The 20,153-nt window shown below is 47.5% G+C and overlaps 1 protein-coding gene across 15 annotated transcripts in view; it reads left to right on the plus strand.

Moving 5' to 3' along the window:
• Positions 1–20,153, plus strand: part of Rffl (ring finger and FYVE like domain containing E3 ubiquitin protein ligase) — a 65,647-nt gene that overhangs the window by 41,126 nt on the left and 4,368 nt on the right. For 5 of the 15 annotated variants that reach the window (XM_076936173.1, XM_076936179.1, XM_076936180.1 and 2 more), the window contains 5 exons: positions 8,625–8,812; positions 13,684–14,097; positions 17,134–17,217; positions 18,054–18,264; positions 19,843–19,866. In XM_076936173.1, the coding sequence (XP_076792288.1) occupies positions 8,625–8,812; positions 13,684–14,097; positions 17,134–17,217; positions 18,054–18,264; positions 19,843–19,866 (921 nt within the window). The remainder of the gene's footprint in view (positions 1–8,624; positions 8,813–13,683; positions 14,098–17,133; positions 17,218–18,053; positions 18,265–19,842; positions 19,867–20,153) is intronic. The other 10 variants (XM_034506748.2, XM_034506753.2, XM_076936181.1 and 7 more) reach the window with 6 other exon arrangements.

Below are 20,153 nucleotides of genomic sequence, written 5' to 3' on the forward strand. Positions count from 1 at the left end.
CTGAGTTCAAGGTCAGCCTGGTTTACTGAGCAGATTCCAGGACAGCAAGGGCTACATAGAAAGACTTCATCTCAAAACAAATTCCAAATAAAACTGCATGTGCATGGTGGTGCATGGCTTTAATCCCCACATATAGAGGGGCAGAGGCAGGACGATCACTACAAGTTCGAGGCCAGTCTGATATGTAGTCAATTACAGGATAGCCCAGGGCTACCTACAGAGAAACCCTGTCTTGAAGAAATAAAAAACAAAACAAAACAAACCACCACATATCACAAGAGAAACTCACAAACTGTACATGTAATTGAATGAATCCTAATACCTGTGTGATGACTTAGGTGTGGGAGTATTGAGGTTGGAGAGATGGTTCAGAGGTTAGGAGCTCTTGCTTTTAGGGAAACCTGGGTTCCAGTCCCAGAGCATATGTCCCATATCCAGCAATTCTTAACTGCCTGTAATCCCTGTCCTCAGAGATGTGATGCCTTTCTCTGGTCTCTGTGGACATTGTACTCGTATGCACATACAGACAAACAGGTACACATACCACACATACATAAGAAACCTCGAAAGAAACAATATTAGCAGAAGTCCCCGTGCCTCTTCCCTCCTGTCATCCCCAAGCACCACCTCTGTCCCTGATTTCTCGGATTGATTGGTTCTGTCTTGCTGGGTTGGTGGCTGACCTTAGGCTCTTGGGCTCAAGTGATTTACTTCAGTCTCCCAAGTAGCTGAAACCGTGGGGTATGCCGCCATGCCGGAATATACTCTCCCAGTTTCCATACCTTTGAATGTGATCATTTAGCATGCATACATTGTCACCTGTTTCTTTCTGTCAGCATCAGATCTATGTAAGATTTGTCTGTGCTGCTGTGTATATCTCACTGCTGTATAAATATAATTTTCTTCTCCATTTTGCTGTTGATGGGCGTTTGGACTGTTTCTAGCTTGGGGCTATAATAGCAGTGCTTCCATGGATATTCGTGTGTACTTTCATTTGGTGACTGCATTTATTTTGGTGAGTCTATTATACTTGGAAGCAGAATTGCAAAGCCAGGGAAATAAATGTGTATTTGTCTGTGTCACACACAAACTCTCACTTGTATGTACATGCCACCCCATCGGTGGCCCCCATTACTGGCAAACATCCCGGGGTCCTCCTTCTCCTATCAATGTTAGAATCCTACTTGCTCTCCAGCCTTACCAACATTTGTTAGACTTTCTTCCGGTTTTTACTTTACCAGTGGGAATTTGGTGGCAACACTCTGACCTGTAATTTGTACTTGCCTATGACAAGAAAAAGTTTTTTTAAAACCTGGGAGATCCTGGAGCATGCCTGTACATTGCCCAAAAAAAAAAAAAAAAAAAAAAAAAAAAAAAAAAGTTCTAAGAGTCAGAGCCAGGGTGGCAGGCTACAGGGTCGACTGAGGCTACAGGATGGACTGACTTCTGAGTCTAGGGCCTGACTTTGCTATCCGTTTTCTGTAACTTTCAGCAACTTATTTTTCTAAACTTTGTTTTTCTTACTTGAAAGTGAACGGACCTGCCTTGTTAGACTTGCTGGAACTAATGCTAGGCGAAGCACCTGGCTCCGTGTCTGGCAGGCAAGCAGGCAGGCAGGCAGGAAGGAAGGAAGGAAGGAAGGAAGGAAAGAAGGAAGGAAAACTCTCTCTCCACTTCTCAAATACTTATCAGTTACTTCAGAGAACCTTGACTGTGCCATATTTATAGGCTTTCCGCAGCATTTCCCTCCAAAGCCTCCTCAGTTGTACTTTAATTGCCTTTTAAGGATAGCATACAAGATGAAACTCAACCCATCCTGTATTAATGATCCATAACACTGGATACTTTGCTTTATGCACTTAGAACCTAGATGCTGTCAACCATTCCAGGAATACATTAGTGGCCATAGGTGGACCACCACTGGATAAGTGAGATGATTCGGCCATTTGATGACTCGCTGTGTCAAAAGGTGCCTCCCTGAGGCTGGAGGTGGAGGGCACCCCAATTGGATATTTTAAAGGGATCTTTGTAAGGTCCTATACAGTGGGTTTACTACAGATGTTTAATTCCTGGATGTAGTAGCTCTTTGCGTCGGTGAAGCTCCTGTTACAGAGCCACTTCAGTGCATCGAACGTTTCATTAGAATCAGAACAGGTTGCACACAAACCTTGCAGACATTAATGTCTGTGCGAGGGTGTCAGAGCCTCTAGAAATGGAGTTATATACGGTTGCGAGCGACCATGTGGGTGCTGGGAATTGAGCCTGGGTCCTTTGGAGGATTAGCCAGTGCTTGTAGCTGCTGAGCCTTCTCTCTAGCCCAGAACTCCCCTTCTGTCACCACTCCTTTCAAGCCCAAGCCCTTGACAACCAGTGATCTACTTTAAATGATTTGCCTTGGGCAGGTATTCACTTAGGAATTACTTAGGAATCTAGTTTGTTGGTGGTGGTAGTTGGTTTTGGGTTTTTTTTTTTTTTTTTTTTTTTCTTCTTCTTTTTTAGCAACCATATTATCTGCCTTCTTGCCTCTACGTCTGTACCAAACCCACCTGGAACAGGCAATATGTTTTGCTCTGTTGTTGAAACTATAGTTTTCCCATTCAACATCAGGAATGCCAGTATATCTCATGAAGTTATAAAACCCATATGCTCGCTAGCTACCCTTGCCTCTCCTGTAGGGTCCCTCTGGGAACAGTATGGCTTTCTCACTCCTCACCTTGCATCCCCTACCTTCTGCCCTTATGCATGGTGGAAGATCTCAGCCAAGCACAGTAAAAGTGCTTGTGGTGTTTGCCCAGAATTTATCTTCTCAGAGTAGGGTGGGGAGTTTGGGAGGAGTTTTTGAGCCTTCAGTAAAGGTGTGGTTGTTTTCTTTTTAAGATCAAGAAAGGAGTTTGTAGGACAAAGAATGGAGCTTTCAAAGTGTCCTGTTTACCCACTCCCCAAAGCTGGTTCCCCAGTTAGTCATTTAGAAATGTAATCAGATGGTGTTTGTTTAGGGCTAAGGGATCAGAAGAGCCTTCCCAAGAGAAAAGAATTTAGCTTGCATAGTGACATTGTTAGCATGGCAGTCTCTTGCCCTGGGAACCTACCATGGATGCAGTTGTTAGATGAGTACTTTAACTGACCACACCAGCCGATGGTTCTCTTCTGATATTTAAATTTCTCAGTGATCTTTGCTTGGAATTGTTTTGTTAGACTGACCCAGGTCTGAGGTATCTTGACACTGGTACTCTTGTCACTTGCCACCTCTATTCCATAGTTAACCTTCCCTGAATGCACATACCCAGATGAACAGGGTATGTGGGGTCACAGTGTGGCAAGAGTTAAGTCTTCTCACGGGGCCATCTGCTTCCTTTCAGAGCAGATGAGTAGGCTGTTCTTTTAAGATGTTTAGAAGAGGCTCTTGAGGTTGGAGAGAGACTGTGGAGGAAGCTATGCTGCTCTGCCTCCTAGCTAGAAGTGGGCCTGATCTTGGATCACAGTGGCTGATGGCAGCTCTAGTGTCTTTCTGGGCCCCAGGTCTTGTGGTTGACGGCCTTGTCCAGTCACCGTGCCTCATCATAGAGGCTGCTTCCTCCTAAGGGCTCCTCAGGCTTGTAGAGTCGATATACAGGCTTTTGTTTCAGAGCTGCCTGTACCTCACAGTGTAGCTCTGCTCATGTGACAGAGCCCTTACCTCTTTGTTTGTTTTTAGGAATCCTTACCTCTATGTCTCATGATGGAGATGCGACGAGCCTAGGTCTTTGTGTGCATGCTAAATACTCTGCCTCTGCACTGAATCCCCAGAAATAATAAGTAGTCAAGACTGGGCCCCTCTTTATTTTACTCTTTTACTTTTCTGTTGTCGGCCATGCTACCAGCTGCTCTCTTGGTTCCATCTACCTTCGTCTCCATTCCACAGTGGTGGAAGACGGCTGCCCCTGGACACTGGAAGATGGCTGTCTAGGAGTGTGCTAGTCCCTTGCTTGATCACATTTCTTGTCCCACCTAGACTTGCTCCCCTCACTGATGGCTTCCCTTCTTCATCTGTGACCTGTGTGTCTGCACTTACACTAGCGACCCTGGGTCCTCTCCAGCTGCTGCCTTCGCTCTTCCTTCCAGATAGCAAACCCTCACAGCACCCTGGAGTCTCATTTCTCCTTCTCCTTCCTGTGGTCACTAGTCAGCTGCTTTCTTCCTAACTGCTCAAGCAGAGCACACAGACTTTGTTAAGGCAAAGGACTTCGGACTTTTTTGAGTTTGAGTTCCTGACTGTGTTCCCCTCTCTGGGCTACTTAACAGCTCTCTCTGTTCAGTTCTTTGAAGCAGTGTTCTTCTGGTTCTCCCTCCTGTGAGCATTCTCTGCCTGTCCCTGGTGTCCCTGGTGTCCCTGGTCGGCTCTCCTCACTTGCCTTTCCCAGAACACCTTACCCAGTCTCTCGCCCCTCTCTGACTCTGTGGATTTCCAGTACATCAAACATTCTTCAATGTGCACACATGGCCATGCATGTGCCATAGGTGTAAAACTCAATCCTTAATCAGCCCAACTCACATATCAAGTAAGGTTATCACGATGAAGTCCTGCTGCCTTTCCCTGGGATCCAGGATTTTTTTTCCATGGCTCCTGGTAAAGTTGTTTACTTCATCCACCCCCACCCACCCCAGCTTTACTAAGCATTTGTAGTTATCTCTCTTCTATGGTGCATATCATTTATTTTTGTTTGTCTTAGAAAATGCTTCTGTTCCTGACTGTTGTTGTTTTAAGAAGTAGTCCAACCGCAGCTCAGAACAGACCACTCCAGACCATGCGGTTCCAAGGGGGAGAAAGTTTATTCAGGGGAAAGGGCAAAGGTGGGGAGAGAAGAGAAGTAGAGGCCGGCCATGACCACGTGGAGAGAGAGGAAGGGGGAGGGGACAGAGAGAGAGAGTGTAAGAGCGGGAGTAAGAGAGTAAGAGGGCAAGAGAAGAAGAGAGGGAGTAAGAGAGAGAGGAGGGGGCAAGCAGCCCCTTTTATAGTGGATCAGGCTACCTGGCGGTTGCCAGGTAACTGTGGGGAGGAGCATACCTGGCTGTTGCCAGGTAACTGTGGGGAGGAGCATACCTGGCTGTTGCCAGGTAACTGTGGGGAGGAGCATACCTGGCTATTGCCAGGTAACTGGGGATGTGGAGTTTAGACGAAATACTAACACTGACTGTCTGGTAAACTCTCCCTGCTGTCCCATCAAGATGTGGTCTTTTTTTAGTGAACTACTTCCTTGTCTTGCCTCTGCATGTTTTTTCTAGCCTCACTCCCTACCTCCCAACCCCCATACTTTGTCCAAATCTTCATTAGAGTATTGTCAACTCGGGTAGACCATTAACTCCCTAAGGACGGCTACTGAGCACTGGAAGGGACAAAGGGATTGGCATTAGGAACAATTCCATGTGTGTATGAGTTGAGGGGATTTTCTTCTGTTCTTGGTTTATTTTTTGACAGAGTCTTATAGGGAGCTCTGACTAGCCCACAGCTTACCACGTCAACCAGGCTGCCTTTGAGCTCACAGAGATCTGCCTTGCTCAGCCTCCTGAGTGCTGGAACTAAAGGCGTGTACTGCATGCCTGGCTAAGGAGAGGTTTAACAGAAATTACTGAGTCACTCGTGGCCTTGTGCCATGCAGACAGGCCCAGGAAGCCACATGGTAAGCTAGTGAAACCTAAGTTTACAGTCTTCCCTTGCCTTCCTGGAGGAAACTGGAGTAAACGGCATTTTTACAGTGTAGACAGAAGCAGCTACTATGCGGTAAGTGCTTTACTGTCCTGAAGAGTGTCAGAGGACAAACATGAAGTATAGGGGAGGGGTCACAGGTTAGAGGTGGACAGCACAGCCCACAGGCAGCAGAGCAGCACAGGACTCTGCCCTCCCTGTCTGCATGTACTCAGACATATTAACATGTGATTTAAAGAACTGTAGAACTTCCTTTTCAGGGAAATGCCACTCATGGTCTTGCCAACAAAGACCTCCTTTTAGGCTGAGCATTCACGCCGTGTGTGGTGGTTGCTACACTTAGGAAGTGGAAGCAGGAGCCTGAGGAGTTCTGAGACATCTTGGCTATGTAGCGAGTTCAAGAGCTGCCTGGGCTACTTAAGACCCTGCTCAAAACAAACTCCACAGAGACTCATTTACTTTAACTTACGATGCGTGCACGACATGGTCTTTACCATCACACCATGTGTGCTGTGAATTTGCAGTAAGGCAGATTGGGTTTCTTACCTGGTAACTTAGCCCCTCTGGTAAGTGACAGACAGAAGGACAGATGATGTTGGGGTGTGCTTAGCCAAGATGGCTTGACTAGTCAGCAACCCTAACCAAGCTACCTGGGCAACAGCCTGGACACCGTCACATTCCCTTTTCTCACAGGGGTCGAGGTCAAGGAGTCAGGTGTGATGTGTTTATAAAAAGAGAAAGTGTTCTGTGGAGGTGTGTATGGTGAGGTATGGGGAAAGGGGATGTCTCAGCAGGCCCATGCCGAGGCATCTTCCCCCCAGGGACCAGCCACATACCAGTATAGTATAGAATAGAGTTTATTTAGGGTATGGGGAGGGGAGTTAAGAGGGTGGGGCGGGGGAGAGAGAGAGAGGGGGAGAATAGAGGCGGCCATGAGCATGGGGAGAGGGGGGAAGGGAATGGGGAAGGGGCAGAGGGACAGAGGGACCAAGAGAGCAAGAGCAAGAGAGAGGAGGGGCTAAGCAGCCCCTTTTATAGTGGGCCAGGTCTACCTGGCTGTTGCCAGGTAACGTGGGGGTGGAGTTTAGACAGAATGCTAACGGTGCTAATCCAAGGTGCCTATAGAAGAAAATGATCTACATCATGGGTGTGTCAGGGGCCGTGTTAGAAAGTCTAAAACATTCTGGAGAAGTCAGGGTGCCTAAAATCGTGACCCATGGGACCCTGCATCCTCCCTTTCCTGCTGCGCCCTGCTTTTTCTTCTATAAGATGACCAGTGCTAGAATGATTTGCTTCTTAGTTCCTTCCCATTTCTGTCTCTGAACTATGAAAATACCTTCGTTAAAAAGAGACGGTGCAGGAAGTATCTATTTGTGTGTCTGTGGATTATTGGATTACAACGCTAGATGTTTCATCCAGAATCTTTTTGAGCAAAGAGCTCAGGCTCAGAATGTCCATGCAGCTGACCGCTTGCTCTGCTGTGGGACGCACTCATGTCTCCCCACAGTGCTTGGTGTTTAGTAAACCCCATGGGAACACACTCAGGCCTCCCAGCAGTGCTCAGTGTTGAGTAGACCTTCATCAGGCCCTTCTAACATTTGAGGGCTTGGATACGTTTGGTTCTGTGAACTTAAAAATCAACCTCACCCTCGATACCTAAGTAAGTAAAACACTCTTAGTTAAACCACAGAGGCACTGATTGACAAGGACCCAATGTTGCTGGGTATTTGTTACATGCAGAGCACCACTGGGCTCCAGTATAGACACTGGGGAGTTGTACCTGCTACCCTCAGTGAGCTAAAGTGTGTGAGCAAAAAGTAAAGGATCTGTAGGAACCTTTAGAAGTGCTGCCTCAGGGCTGGAGAGATGGCTCAGCTCCAAGAAGAGCTCTTGGAGAGGATCTGAGTTGTTCCTAACACCTGTTAGGCAGCTCACAACCTCCTGTAACTCTAGCTCCCTCTTCTGGCTTTTATGGCTCCTGCACACATGTAGCATTCACACAGACACATGTACACATAAATAAGATGAATCTTTAAAACAAACAGTGCAATCATAGAAGCTTAGCAGAGCAGGGGTGTGGTTAAGATACTTGTATAGGCTGGTGGGAGGGAACGTCAAAAGATAACATGGTTTAAGGATAAGTCCAAGGATTTAAGAGTCAGAAACCTGGGCTTTTACAGTCTCAGCATGCTAGTTAGTTTCTGGGTGTTAGCAATATGCTTCTTTTAAGTCTGGCTGGTTTATATACTTTTTTGGTTTTCCAAGATGGGGTTTCTCTGTAGTGTTGGTTCACACATAGATCATCAGGCTGGCCTCAAACTCAGAGATCCACCTGCCTCTGCCTCTGTTTCCATCTGTGCCTCTGTCCCTGCCCCTGCCCCTGCCTCCTGAGTGCTGGGATTAAAGGCATGCTGTTTATATACTCTTCCCCCCCCCCCCCCCCGAGAACTTGCTATGTTGCCCAGGCTCAGGTTACCCTGTTCTGTCTCAACTAGTGAGGTAGCTGGGACTACAGTCGTGTGTCACTGCATCTGGCTTTGCCCATTTACAGTACATGCTCTCCATGGCTAGTGTGAGAGAAAGTTCTTTCTGAGCTTCAGGGCAAGACGATGCCCTCAAATAAAATGGGTGTTAAGTTGGTTGTAATTGTAAGAATGAATTTTAACAAAGCAAAATTTCAGATTAAACCAGTCAGGACAAGGCAATCTTATAGGGGTTTTATAGCAGCCTGGTATCTCACCTTGCTCTGGCAGATTGAATGTCTTCAACATCTGGAACACTAACTCTGGTGGGAGATGGTGATGCAAGCCTTTCATGGCCCCTGAAGTTATGGCTTCACAGTTGCTGGTGTGGAGCATGTATCCTGCCTTGCCATTGCACACAGGGATAAAAAAGATGTAATGGTACATCTTAACTCTTACCTCTTCCTCTCCTGTCCCAGATTTTATCATGTGGGCATCCTGCTGCAACTGGTTCTGCTTGGATGGACAGCCTGAGGAGGCACCACCACCACAGGGAGCCAGGACACAAGCCTATTCCAACCCTGGGTACAGCTCCTTCCCTTCCCCCACAGGCTCGGAACCTAGCTGCAAGGCCTGTGGGGTCCATTTCGCAAGCACAACCCGGAAGGTAAGTGTTATTGCATCAGGACCCCAGGACCTCAGGCCAGCTACCTGATCTCTACTTCTGTGGACCCAGGCTTGTACTAGAATGTTCGAGAACAACCCTTCCAAGTGAAGGCAAAGCATCTCAGCATAGACACCTGAACTCAGCAGCATCACTGCTTGCTAGCTGTATGACTGAACCCCATCTGCGAGGCGCCCTTTCTAGTGCTGGGAATGAAGTGAGGCCACTAAGTGCCCAGTACCATGCTGGAAACATGGCAGGTGTTGGCTCTTAACTGTCACATACAAACCTGGCTGCAAGTTAACCTTGTCCTCATTATCAAAAGCCTGTCAGAGCTTCCTGAGAGACAGGAAAACTCTAGCAGAGAGTCCAACTGCAGTGGGCTAAGGTGGGGTCTGGGTGTCCCTTTGCAAGTGCCTCAGGCAGCACATGTCCTGCAGAACAGGAAGTTTGTGCAGAGTGACTGGTAGGCTTCAAGGATGAAACGGTGGCCATGGGAAGTGATTCTTTTTAAGCTTTCTACTGTGTGTGAGAGACTATTGAAGGTTTTAGCACAGTGGTGAACCTTGCCTGATGTGATTTTGAGATCATCCTGAGCTATGTAGTGAAACCCTGTTTCAAACGACAACAAAAAATTTAGTCTTATAATTTTACTAAGACTTTGTGTTATTGTTGGGACAGGGTCTTAACTCTGTAACCCAGGCTAGCATCACCCTCACTGCCTTCATCTAGCTGACCTCAGACTTAAGGCAGTCTCCCTCCCTCAGCCTCCCAAGTGCTGGGATTACAGGTGTGAGGAATACCACTCACTATATCTTGCTTAGATTTTTGTTTGTTCTTTGAGACAGGGTTTCTCTTTATAGCCCTGGCTGTCTTAGAACTTGCTTTGTAGACCAGGTTGGCCTTGAACTCACAGTGAGCCATCTACTCTGCCTCCCAAGTGCTGGGACTAAAAGTATCTACTTATTATGTATGCCTGCATGCCAGAAGAGGGTACCAGATCTCATTATAGTTGGTTATAAGCTACCATGGGGTTGCTGGGAATTGAACTCAGGACTTCCGGAAGAGCAATCAGTGCTCTTAACCTCTGAGCCGTCCCTCTAGCCCCAGATAGATAGATAGATAGATAGATAGATAGATAGATATAGATTTTTGTTTCTTTCATTTAGTCCTCACAGCAGTAGTTTTAGAAACTACCAAAGCCTGTTTTACAAGTGACAAAATCTTAGAGTTTAACATTTAAAAAAAGAAAACTGTACACGTCAGGTTCCTGGTAACCAGCAAGAGACATCAACGTAGTCATTATTTTTCCTATAAACAATACTTCACTATCCCATAGTTTTAAACTCAGACCCTAGACTTCAAGCAACCCATAGAAGACATTTGGGATGTTGAGCAGCAGATGACAGGTTCTTGGGAACATGGGGATGATGAAATTGCCTTCCTTTCACACTAGAAATAAGAGCTCAAATCTAGCTGGTGGATGGGGATGAAGGAAAGGTGGCCCCTGTTTAGGGAGCTTGCAGCAGGACAGAAAGGTCAAGGCAGGGTACACACAGTCAGACAGAAAGGCCACCATGGCCTGAAGCACTCCATGGGGGAGGCAGACTGATCCCAGTTTGGAGGATGAAAGATGTCATTGGTACAGTGTTTTCTTGCTGTAAATTGTGAATTAATTTTGTGCAATTCACAGTGAGTTTTGTGAAGGTTAAGGATGATTTCTGCTGCAAGTATTTTTCATTTGTAATTTCACGCTTAAATGGATCAGCCTTCTTAAGGGTTTGGCGTTTCCTAGACAGAGGCTTTTAAGATAGCTTTTCTACAAGTAGTTGAATTGACTTAATTACGGGAGTCCTGCCATCCTTTCCTGTCCTGTCCTGTCCTGTCCTGTCCTGTCCTGTCCCTATTTTCTATATGCTCACTGGGTGTCAAACACAGACAACAGCAAAGACTTGGAGAGAGAATACAGGTAAGGTATATCTCCTGGGGAGAGAAGGGGCAGTTTTGCCACAAGCTAGCTGTTCCATCTGTGTTGGTGATGCTCAGGTGTGGTGTTGTAGTGGCCTAACAGTTTTAGAGTGAGTTCTGGTGCCCAGTCTCTTCAGCTGGACCAGCATGAGGTGGCGGAGGAGGCTGTACTTGGTTGGAATTTGGGCATAGTTTTCAAATTCAGAGCAGAAGAGTAGCCTTTTGATGTTGAGAAGAGTGGAGATGAACCAGAGGGGAAAGAGAGAAATAGGGGATGATGCCTTCCTCTGTCTGCCTAAAACGCTGTTTTTTGTTTTTTTGTTTTTTGTTTTTTGTTTTTTTTGTTTTTTTGTTTTTTTTAAATAAACAATCTCTGAAATTCAATGGTTCCAGAACCAGCAGGACTGAAAGTATGGGCCTGTGCATTTCCAGGGAATTTGTTTCAAGCCATCCTGGTGAAGAGGAAAAGCCAAGGGGAGTGGTGCCTAGCCAAGGCTGACTCTAGCTAGCTCTTGATGAAGGAGTCTCAGGACAGGCCCAGAACCTTTTCCTTATTACTTGGCATGGCTCATTTGTTAGGATTCACACAGGCTTTTCCTTTGCTCATTCTCCCCTCCTTTTTTGACAGCCTTCTCTCTCCCTCCCTCCCTTCCTCCCTCCCTCCCTCCCTCCCTCTCTGAAACCCCCCACCCCGCCCCCACCCACCACACTCAAGGATTTTAGCTTTTAGCCTCAAGTGCTTCCCTTCACCTTTGGAGCTGTTTCAGAGGCAGGTTTGCTTCAGAGTCCTTGATGGGCAGAGGCAGCAGGATCTGGGTTGTCATCCCCACCTTCTGATCTTGCATCCAGACACTACACACATTTGAAGAAGAGAGATATTCCATCTGGCTGATGGAGCAACGCAAGCTTCATAGCTGTGCCAAGCTGGGTCTTGTCAAACTACATTGACTTATATAACATTCCACATGGGGACCCCAGCTTCACGACACTGCAGCCTCATTTTCAGCCAGGCATTCTGCACCCCAAATACTCAGAGCTCCCATTTCCCACTTGCATGGCCCTTGGTCACAACCGTTCTTTGTTTGTGTGGCCACATGTCCCTTTAAGTCTCTGCACAGCTTACTTACTGTCTAGTCATGGCGGAGTAGAGAGAACACTGGTGTATGTCCCCATGCAGCACCCAAGTTTTCATGCTTTGTCTGTGTGGATGACACGTAGACAAACACTAATGAGAACTCTCTTAACTCTGTGGACTCTTCAGCCCCACACAAAGGCTGCCCTGACCCTGCCTCTGAGACTCCAACTCGGCTATCCTTTTTGTATCTGAACAGCTTTCCATATTGAGAAAAAGAGATGCAGAATCACGAACGCTAAGGTAGCAGCTAAGCGACCATGAAATGAAAAGTTCCTAGCCTTCTGAGCACATGCCCAGTGTGTTCACGAATGACCTCTTAGGAGACTGTCTCTGGCTCCAGCAGAGCTCAGATGTCAGTGCACTTGCACAGCCTGCAGCTTGAGCAATCCTGTCTCAATCCAGTGCTGTCTGGGACGGTGGGAGGGGCTGCACCAGTCAGTGCCAGCTTGCGGGGCAGTCACGCTTGTCTCTAAACTGAGACACTGCATGCTTTCACAAAGGAGAGAAGCTAGCATCCCGGTCCCTTGTTCTATCCAAACCTTTATCTTGAAATGACCTTGCGTACCATCTACTTCCCAGCACTTGGACTGGCCTTGCTGGAGCAGGGAAGCCAGCAATCAGCCTCTGTGGACCGGGTACTACTGATTAGGAAGTAGAAAGCTGGGTCTCTGATTCGGTCCCATTGGCTGTTTGTTGTGGGGCTCAGCAAGACACTGGGCACCTGGGATGGCATGATTGAGGCCTTTGGACTAGGCCCCAGCTCTACCTTTACTACCTGACCTTGAATATAATTCCTGATCCCCTGATTCTTGGTTTTTCTCTGTGTAAGTCAGGGAAGGACGCTAATACCTTGTAAAGGGCTTGAGAATGAATCCAATCTTACTGTAGCATCACAATAGAGTCTGTTGACACCTGTGTTAACAATAGCTGCCAGCTGAGCCTGTTGACATATGCCTGTCATCTCAGCTTGAGCTGCACAGTGAGACCCTATCGCAAAAACCCTGGAGATGTAGCTCAGTGGTAGGTCACTTGCCTAGCTTGTAAAAGGTCCTCAAAAACAACCAAATCTAGCCAACAGCAGAAACTTACCTCTGTAACCCTCTTACGTCTGCTTGCTTTCCTCAGCAGTGAGATAGAAAGCAGCACAGATAGGAACTAGATCCCTGCTCCTCTCCTGAGGGCCTGCTGTGTATCAGGTGTGCCTAAATGCATTGTTTCTCTATCTCCACAATGACCCTGGAGAGAAGCCCTGCTTTTACCTGCTTCTTACAGAAGGGAAACTGAGCGGCAGAGAGCCCCACATAACATACCTAGGATGACTCTGTGAGGCATTTGACATGGAGACTTGAATAAAAACGCAGAGCCCTTGTATTCCAAATATGGCATTGCTATTAATAGTTCCAGGTGTGAGTGTGTGTGTGTGTGTGTGTGTGTGAGAGAGAGAGAGAGAGAGAGAGAGAGAGAGAGAGAGAGAGAGAGAGAGAGTTTAAAATAACATAAACCTTAAAATTATAAATGTAAACGATTATGTTGTGTATATACACAGTATATAAATGTCAGGTTTCCTGTTGGTGGATGCAGACACAGGGTCTGCCACTTCCAAGTGGCCTTTAATCCGAAAAGTCATAGTGTGGCTCCTGCCTTGGATCTAGGGAACAGTTGAGTAGAGCAAGAGCTATTGTGGGATGTTGGTCACTGGTGGCCTTGCAGTCCCCACTGGGTTCTGACTTGTCCTTTCAAGCTGACATGCTTTCCTATCTCTTGCTCTAAGCAGCAGACCTGCTTGGACTGTAAGAAAAACTTCTGCATGACTTGTTCAAGCCAAGAGGGGAATGGGCCACGCCTCTGCCTTCTCTGCCTACGGTTCCGTGCCACGGCCTTTCAGCGGGAAGAGCTCATGAAGATGAAGGTGAAGGACCTGAGGGACTATCTCAACCTCCATGACATCTCTACCGAAATGTGCCGGGAGAAAGAAGAGCTGGTGTTTCTGGTGCTTGGCCAGCAGCCTGTAATTTCTGAGGCAGACAGGACTCGTGCTCCCACCTTGCCCCAGGCCTTTCCTGAGCAGCAGGCCTTCCTGACCCAGCCTCAAACCAGCACAGTACCTCCTACCTCACCTGGCCTCCCTTCTTCACCTGCACAAGTCACCTCTGTTCCCTTAGCCCAGGATCAGGAAACTCCACAGGTAGGAGCCACCATGCAGCCTCTTTACCTGTCTGCTCCGGGACTCTTTTTCCTCCCCCACTGCATTGTGGGATTGGGATGTCAAGTATAATGTCTAGATGGTGTGAAGCCTTTTTGCTTGTTGATTCTAGAAGTGATGTTTTCTGATCATTAGGCTCAAGCCTTGGCTTCAGGGATGATAGGCCTAGTACCGTGTTTTTTGTATGGTTGGTTTGTGATACCTTCATCCCCTAATTAGACTTAATTTTTTCCCCATTGCTTCAGAAATACTTTGAGGAAAATCATTATCGTCTCTATTTGGGTTCCATATTGCCCTCCAGCTTACCGCCCTCTTGACTGATCTAACTGGCGAGCAAGGGGAGAGATGGGAAGCATTGGGAAGGGCCTTGCTGCTGTCCTGCTCACTGTGTACGAGCAGTGGTGGTCAGCATGCTGTGGGGCTGTAAGCTGCCTCGTTGTTACATAGTGGTGCCTGGAAAGTATAAGCCAAAGGCAGCAAGTTGAGGAGTAGGGAGTCCATAGCATGCACTGCCTCCACCTTCAGGAAGCTCTGACAGAAGCTAAGCATGAGACTGGCTCTGGAGTTTGTATGGGAGTGGTGGTATCACACAGATCTGCAGAAGTCCCTCACTGATTCTGCAAGTCACAGGGCTTGGGCACAGAAAGATTAGGACCTAGATCTTTATCCCCTGATTTTTTTTTTTTTTCCCTCCCCTTTTCTCTATGTAGCCCTGGCTGTCCTGGAACTCACTCTGTAGACCAGACCAGGCTAACCTTGAACTCAGAGATCCACCTGCTTTTGCCTCCTGGGGTTAAAGGCGTGCCCCACCATGCCTGGCTGATTTTTGTTTTACTTTTGGTGCTAGGTCTTCAGCATGGTGTGCAAAGGGCCCTCCCACTGAGCTATAGCACAACCCCACAATTACTGTCTCTGACTCTGGTCATCTAGAGCAAGTTTTTGAGCCTAGAACAATGAAAGAAACCCCTTTGGGCTTGCCAGTTTGCAGAGAGGCTCAGCTACCATAGCGTGTCTGTGGAGTACAGAACTGCTGAGAACTGGCAGCTCTTTTCCCACATATGATAAGGATGGCTATGCTTCTAGTTTATAGTCACCTCCTTTGCCAGGACTGGCCACTCATTCAGCTCTTAACATGATAGCAGAATCTAACTACAGAACAGTCATTTAACTCCCTGGTTCGCCTAAGTCTGTTTTTTCTCTGCAGCTGGTCAGTAATGCTTTCCTGAGCTCTGGCTCTTGCTTGGTCTGTTGGATAGGTTTTACCTCTCACTATACATTCCTTTTTGCTTGGTTTTGAGAGGCACTCTAATGTGTAGTATAGTGAGCAAGGACAAGAACCAGAGGAAATACTTTTTTCATGAAGAGCCTTCAGACAGGTCAGGTCTGATGTTATATACCCTAATCTCAGCACTTGGGAGGTGGAGGCATGCATGTCAGGATTTTGAGGCTAGCATAGTGAGTTCAAGGCCCGCTTGGGACTGCAGGGGATTCTGTCTTAGAAGAGGGAGAGGATGGGGAGAATGAACAAACCTCCAGGAGATTTTTCAATGTAGGATTATAAACATTTTATCACTAACCAGAATTTTCCTGTACCAACAGGTCGTGCTGTACCATGTGTTTTTGGGTACCTCTCCTCTGTAGTATCAGCTTCTGTTCTGATGATACCTGAACTTTGTAAGCAGGAAAACCAGGCACGGGGAAGTTAAATAACTTGGGCCAGGCTGTATGCTGCATAAGTTGCAGCGAGCTGCACCCAGGATGCAACACTAACAGTTGTAGACTAGGTTCTGTCCCTCTGCTTTGATGTCCTAACAGTATTTTCTAGGGAAGGAAGTGTGTGTAATAAGCTGAGTAGTGATCAGATAAATACTAGTCGTAGATTTTTTATTTAGCCAGTAGGCAGACTGGGAAGATAAGAGTGTTTGCAACATGGATTCCAGTTACTCTTTTTAGGGAACAAGACATTCGAAAGCTGTCTACTCAGGAACAAGCCAGGTAAGACCCCAAGGTAATACCAAGGTGACAGTGTGTAACTGGACAGCGAGTACCACATCTACAGGAAGCTAGGAGGAAGCTGGGGGAAGACTGGGCTGCATCCCCATAGGTGTGGCTTCATCGCTTAGGGTGTTTGAAGCTGTCAGGTCACTTTAGTTCCCCAGATTGTCTCTTCACTGTTGATTCAGGTTCTAGCAGAAAGGCCTGTGAACTCAGACGTGTCTGTTGCTCTGAGTTCACACAGGCCCTTTGCCTGGAGGCAGCTAAGAGTGAGGAGGAGGAGCTAGGGCAGGGATTTATGGCAGAAATGGTAAATAGAGTTAGGAGGTCACAATTCTGAGCATTCTGATTAAATGGTCCCTTTTGAGAAGGTAGAGTGCTGATTAGAACAGAACCCAAGCTGAGACATTTGTGTCCTGCAGTCTTAGGGTGCTAGCTCCTTACAGTCATTCAACACACTTCAGCAGCTTTAGCTTTAAAGTATGTCATACCGTGTCCTGTTGCTTAGAACATGGGGGGGGGGGGGAGGTGTCTGGGGGTGATGGCCAGTTGAGGCCAGGGAGATTGATCTTAATAAGGACATGAATGAGGTGTTTGAAAAAAACTAGTGGATACTGGTCCAGAGGCAGACCCAAAGTAGTGGGTAGAGGCTGTGGGGAGGGCATTTGGCATACTGTTAGGTTAAGAGAGAATGTGGTAGAGAGAAACCTTTCACCTCAGCTGTCCAAGCTGAGCACAAACTGGTGATGGGTGGTGGCTAATGCCTTCCTCACTGCTGGGCAGAATTAGCACATTCTTAGACTGGATGCGCTTTCCATCCATTGGAATTTGTGTGTATCATCTCTGGCTGTGAGGCTTGCTGTTAGAGAGCAGGCATTCATGGTCTTGCTCTGGGAGCCTTGTTTCTGGAGGGAGACGGGAATATGTGTTTTTTTGGACATTTGTATGAACTGAAAGAGGCCGATGGTTTGTAAGTCACCAGGACATCTCTGTAGATGTGATGGCACCTTTCTCTTCCCACAGGCCATTGGCCATGTGTCTCAGGACCACGAGGAGCCCATCTTCCTGGAGAGTACAGCCAGAGTACCTACTGAGGATGAGACCCAGGTGGGGCCTCTGCTCGGTCTGCACCTTTACCTTTGTTCTTTGCCTGGTCTTCTTGGGAAGTTCCTATGAACCTCAGCAGACTCGGGTGCAACAAGAGGGTCAGTCTGTAAGGATAGTCCTGAAGTCCTCGAGTCTAGTAGTACCATTCCAGATTAACCTTTGTTGCTGTCAGTATGAGCAAGCAGATCTGAGTTGAGGCTACAGTAGAGGCTGGGGAATGTTCTGGCCCATGCCGTGTTCCCAGTCCTTTGGCTTTCTGAGAGCTGCTAGAGGGTACACTGTGGGTGCTGCTGTGAAAGTCTTGTTCGTGGCCTGTGGTCTAGGGTAAGTAGCCACTGTTGGAGAAGGAAGTAAGATGACGAGGCTCTTAGGCCTCAGACACACAAGGGGCCATAGAGCTTCGGTGAGCCCATGCGTGGGGTCCTGCCAGGGAGTCAGAACTGAGGACAGGTAGTACCACACCTGGGTTTTCCTCAGGAACCCTGAGTGGCAGGGCAGTTGTCTCTTTTGTGGAAGGGTAACAGGTTCACGATGGTAACCAACTTGAAAAATACTGTCTAGTGGAGACAGCAGCATGGAGAATCAGCAGCCTCTGGCCAACTAGTGCACCCTTTATGCATCGTACTGATAGGCTAGAGTGTAGCTGTCTGCACAAAGCACATGACAGGGCAGGCAGGGAAAGACCAGTTTATTTTGCTGAGTCAAGCAGGTACCCTCTGTTTCATGTTCCTTGAGGTTGGTCAACAAAGTGCATTCTGATGAGTGCTCTGGGGTCCTTGAAGAGAGCTTGCAGGACACAAGAGCTGAACCACCTGATCGCATCTTTACCATTGCAGTCCATTGACTCAGAGGACAGCTTTGTCCCAGGCCGGAGGGCCTCACTGTCTGACCTGACCCACCTGGAGGACATTGAAGGCCTGACTGTGCGGCAGCTGAAGGAGATCCTGGCTCGCAACTTCGTCAACTACAAGGGCTGCTGTGAGAAGTGGGAGCTGATGGAGAGGGTAACTCGGCTGTACAAGGATCAGAAAGGACTCCAGCACCTGGGTAAGGACTGTCAGGGTGAATAGAGCCCCCCTCCTCTGTGGCCCTCCCACATGTGGTTATCCTCAGGGGGAGCCAGCCTTCACATTTGTACTTCTCAAGCACCAAGACTGGGGACAGGCATTGAATACACAGTTCAGTCAGTCCTCAGAGCAGCCTATGCAAAAGGCACTTAGTGTCACTCTTTCACTGGAGAGCCAGGATTTAAACTGAGGATCTCCTAAGGCCAGTGTCTTCCTGCCATGTGACACCCACTCCATCTGTACTCCTACCACCAACACTTTAATTTGAATCATTTTGGGGTTGGAAAGCAAATTCTGGAAGCATGTGGTGCGTGCACATGGCCTTCCCCTTGAAGGGAAGTGCGTTTACTTCCCAACGCATTTGACAAGACATCCTCCCAGGGTCTAATGCTGTCCTCATCCTGACTCGTTGTAGATGTTTTTCTGTTAAATGCAGAGACATCCTGCAGAAGAGAAACTTGTCTGGCTCTTTTGCTAGGCAAGCACTCTACCATGCAGCTGCATCCCCAGGACAATAGCAGGATCTTGGGTTTTCTTCCCTGGTGTTGGAGATCACCCACCCAGGCTCTTGTTCCCAGTGCAAGCTTTCAATTATTGTTTTGTTTTATTTTGAACACAGAACCTCATCTTCCTTTCCCATCACCAGCTGGTTTCATTCTTTGAGCATTTTGATTCCTTGTTTGATAAATGGCTGTTAAAGCCAAGCTTCAGGCCTTCCTCTAACTGAGTAATTTAAACGGACCAAGTTAGGGGAAGTCTCACTGTGCTGGTTGTAGACTCAGGGCCTGACAAGGAGGCTGTTTTCCCTTTGGGATTATCTCAAGAGTTTCCTAAGAGTACCAAAGACTTTGGGAATAGTTTTTAAATTCTTGGTCTCACTCTGTCTCTGGTTGGCTAGAAACTCACTATGGAAATTAGGTTGGCCTTAGACTCAGAGGATCCACTGGCCTGTGCCTCTTCACATGCTTGAGATTGAAAGTGTACACTACTCTGTCCTGTGCAGCTGCTGCTACTGCTGCTGCTGCTGCTGCTGCTGCTGCTGCTGCTGCTGCTGCTGCTGCTGCTGCTGCTGCTGCGACTTTTTAAAGACATGGTCTCAATACATAGCTCAGGCTGGCCTGGAGCTCACAATCCATCCTCTCTCTCTCATGCTGGGGTCATAGGCATGTATCACTATCCCTGGCAATAATATGACTCCTATGTGGAAGCTTTATCCAGAGTCCTTGGCTCATAGAAATAGTCAAATTCTACATTTTTTTTTTTTTTTAACTTCATTGATGGCTTCAGAGGCAGCATTAAAGGATAGTGTATATGTGCAGTATCCTCTCAGCTGACACAGTAGTCACTAGAGACCAGTGGGTCTGCTTTTCTCTGAACAAAACAGATGGAACAGCAAGTCCGTGTGACTTCTCTGCACACAGTGAGTGTGTCTGTCCAGACTCCAGGCAGGTCCTGTTCTCATTGCAAAGCTGACTGGAGTTGGTGACAGCAGGGTGGTGGGAGATGACCTTTGTGCTTACCAGACTCCTACTTATACATCATTTCCTTTCCTTTTCAGTGTCTGGTAATGAAAACCAAAACGGTACGTAATTGTTTCTATTAAGGGTAGGCTTAGGCTCTTAGCTGTTTTGTGCTTTTGACTTCCACTCTGATGATGGCTGTTCACAGTTCCAGGGAGAGTTCAGAGTCCCAGGGAGGCTGTGGGAAAGTAGAGTCAGGCATTGCCCTTGCCCCACCCCAATGAAGTAAGTTCTCCACAGCCTAGGGGCTTGGTTGAATTGGAGCCGACTCCCTGGGTGGGGAGTATCATGCTCAAGTTTATGTCTCCTCGGAGCACTGTAGAACTTGGTTGCCTGTGGGATATTTTCG

Source organism: Arvicanthis niloticus, chromosome 6, assembly GCF_011762505.2.
Source record: "Arvicanthis niloticus isolate mArvNil1 chromosome 6, mArvNil1.pat.X, whole genome shotgun sequence".
Classification (NCBI taxonomy): Eukaryota; Metazoa; Chordata; class Mammalia; order Rodentia; family Muridae; genus Arvicanthis; species Arvicanthis niloticus.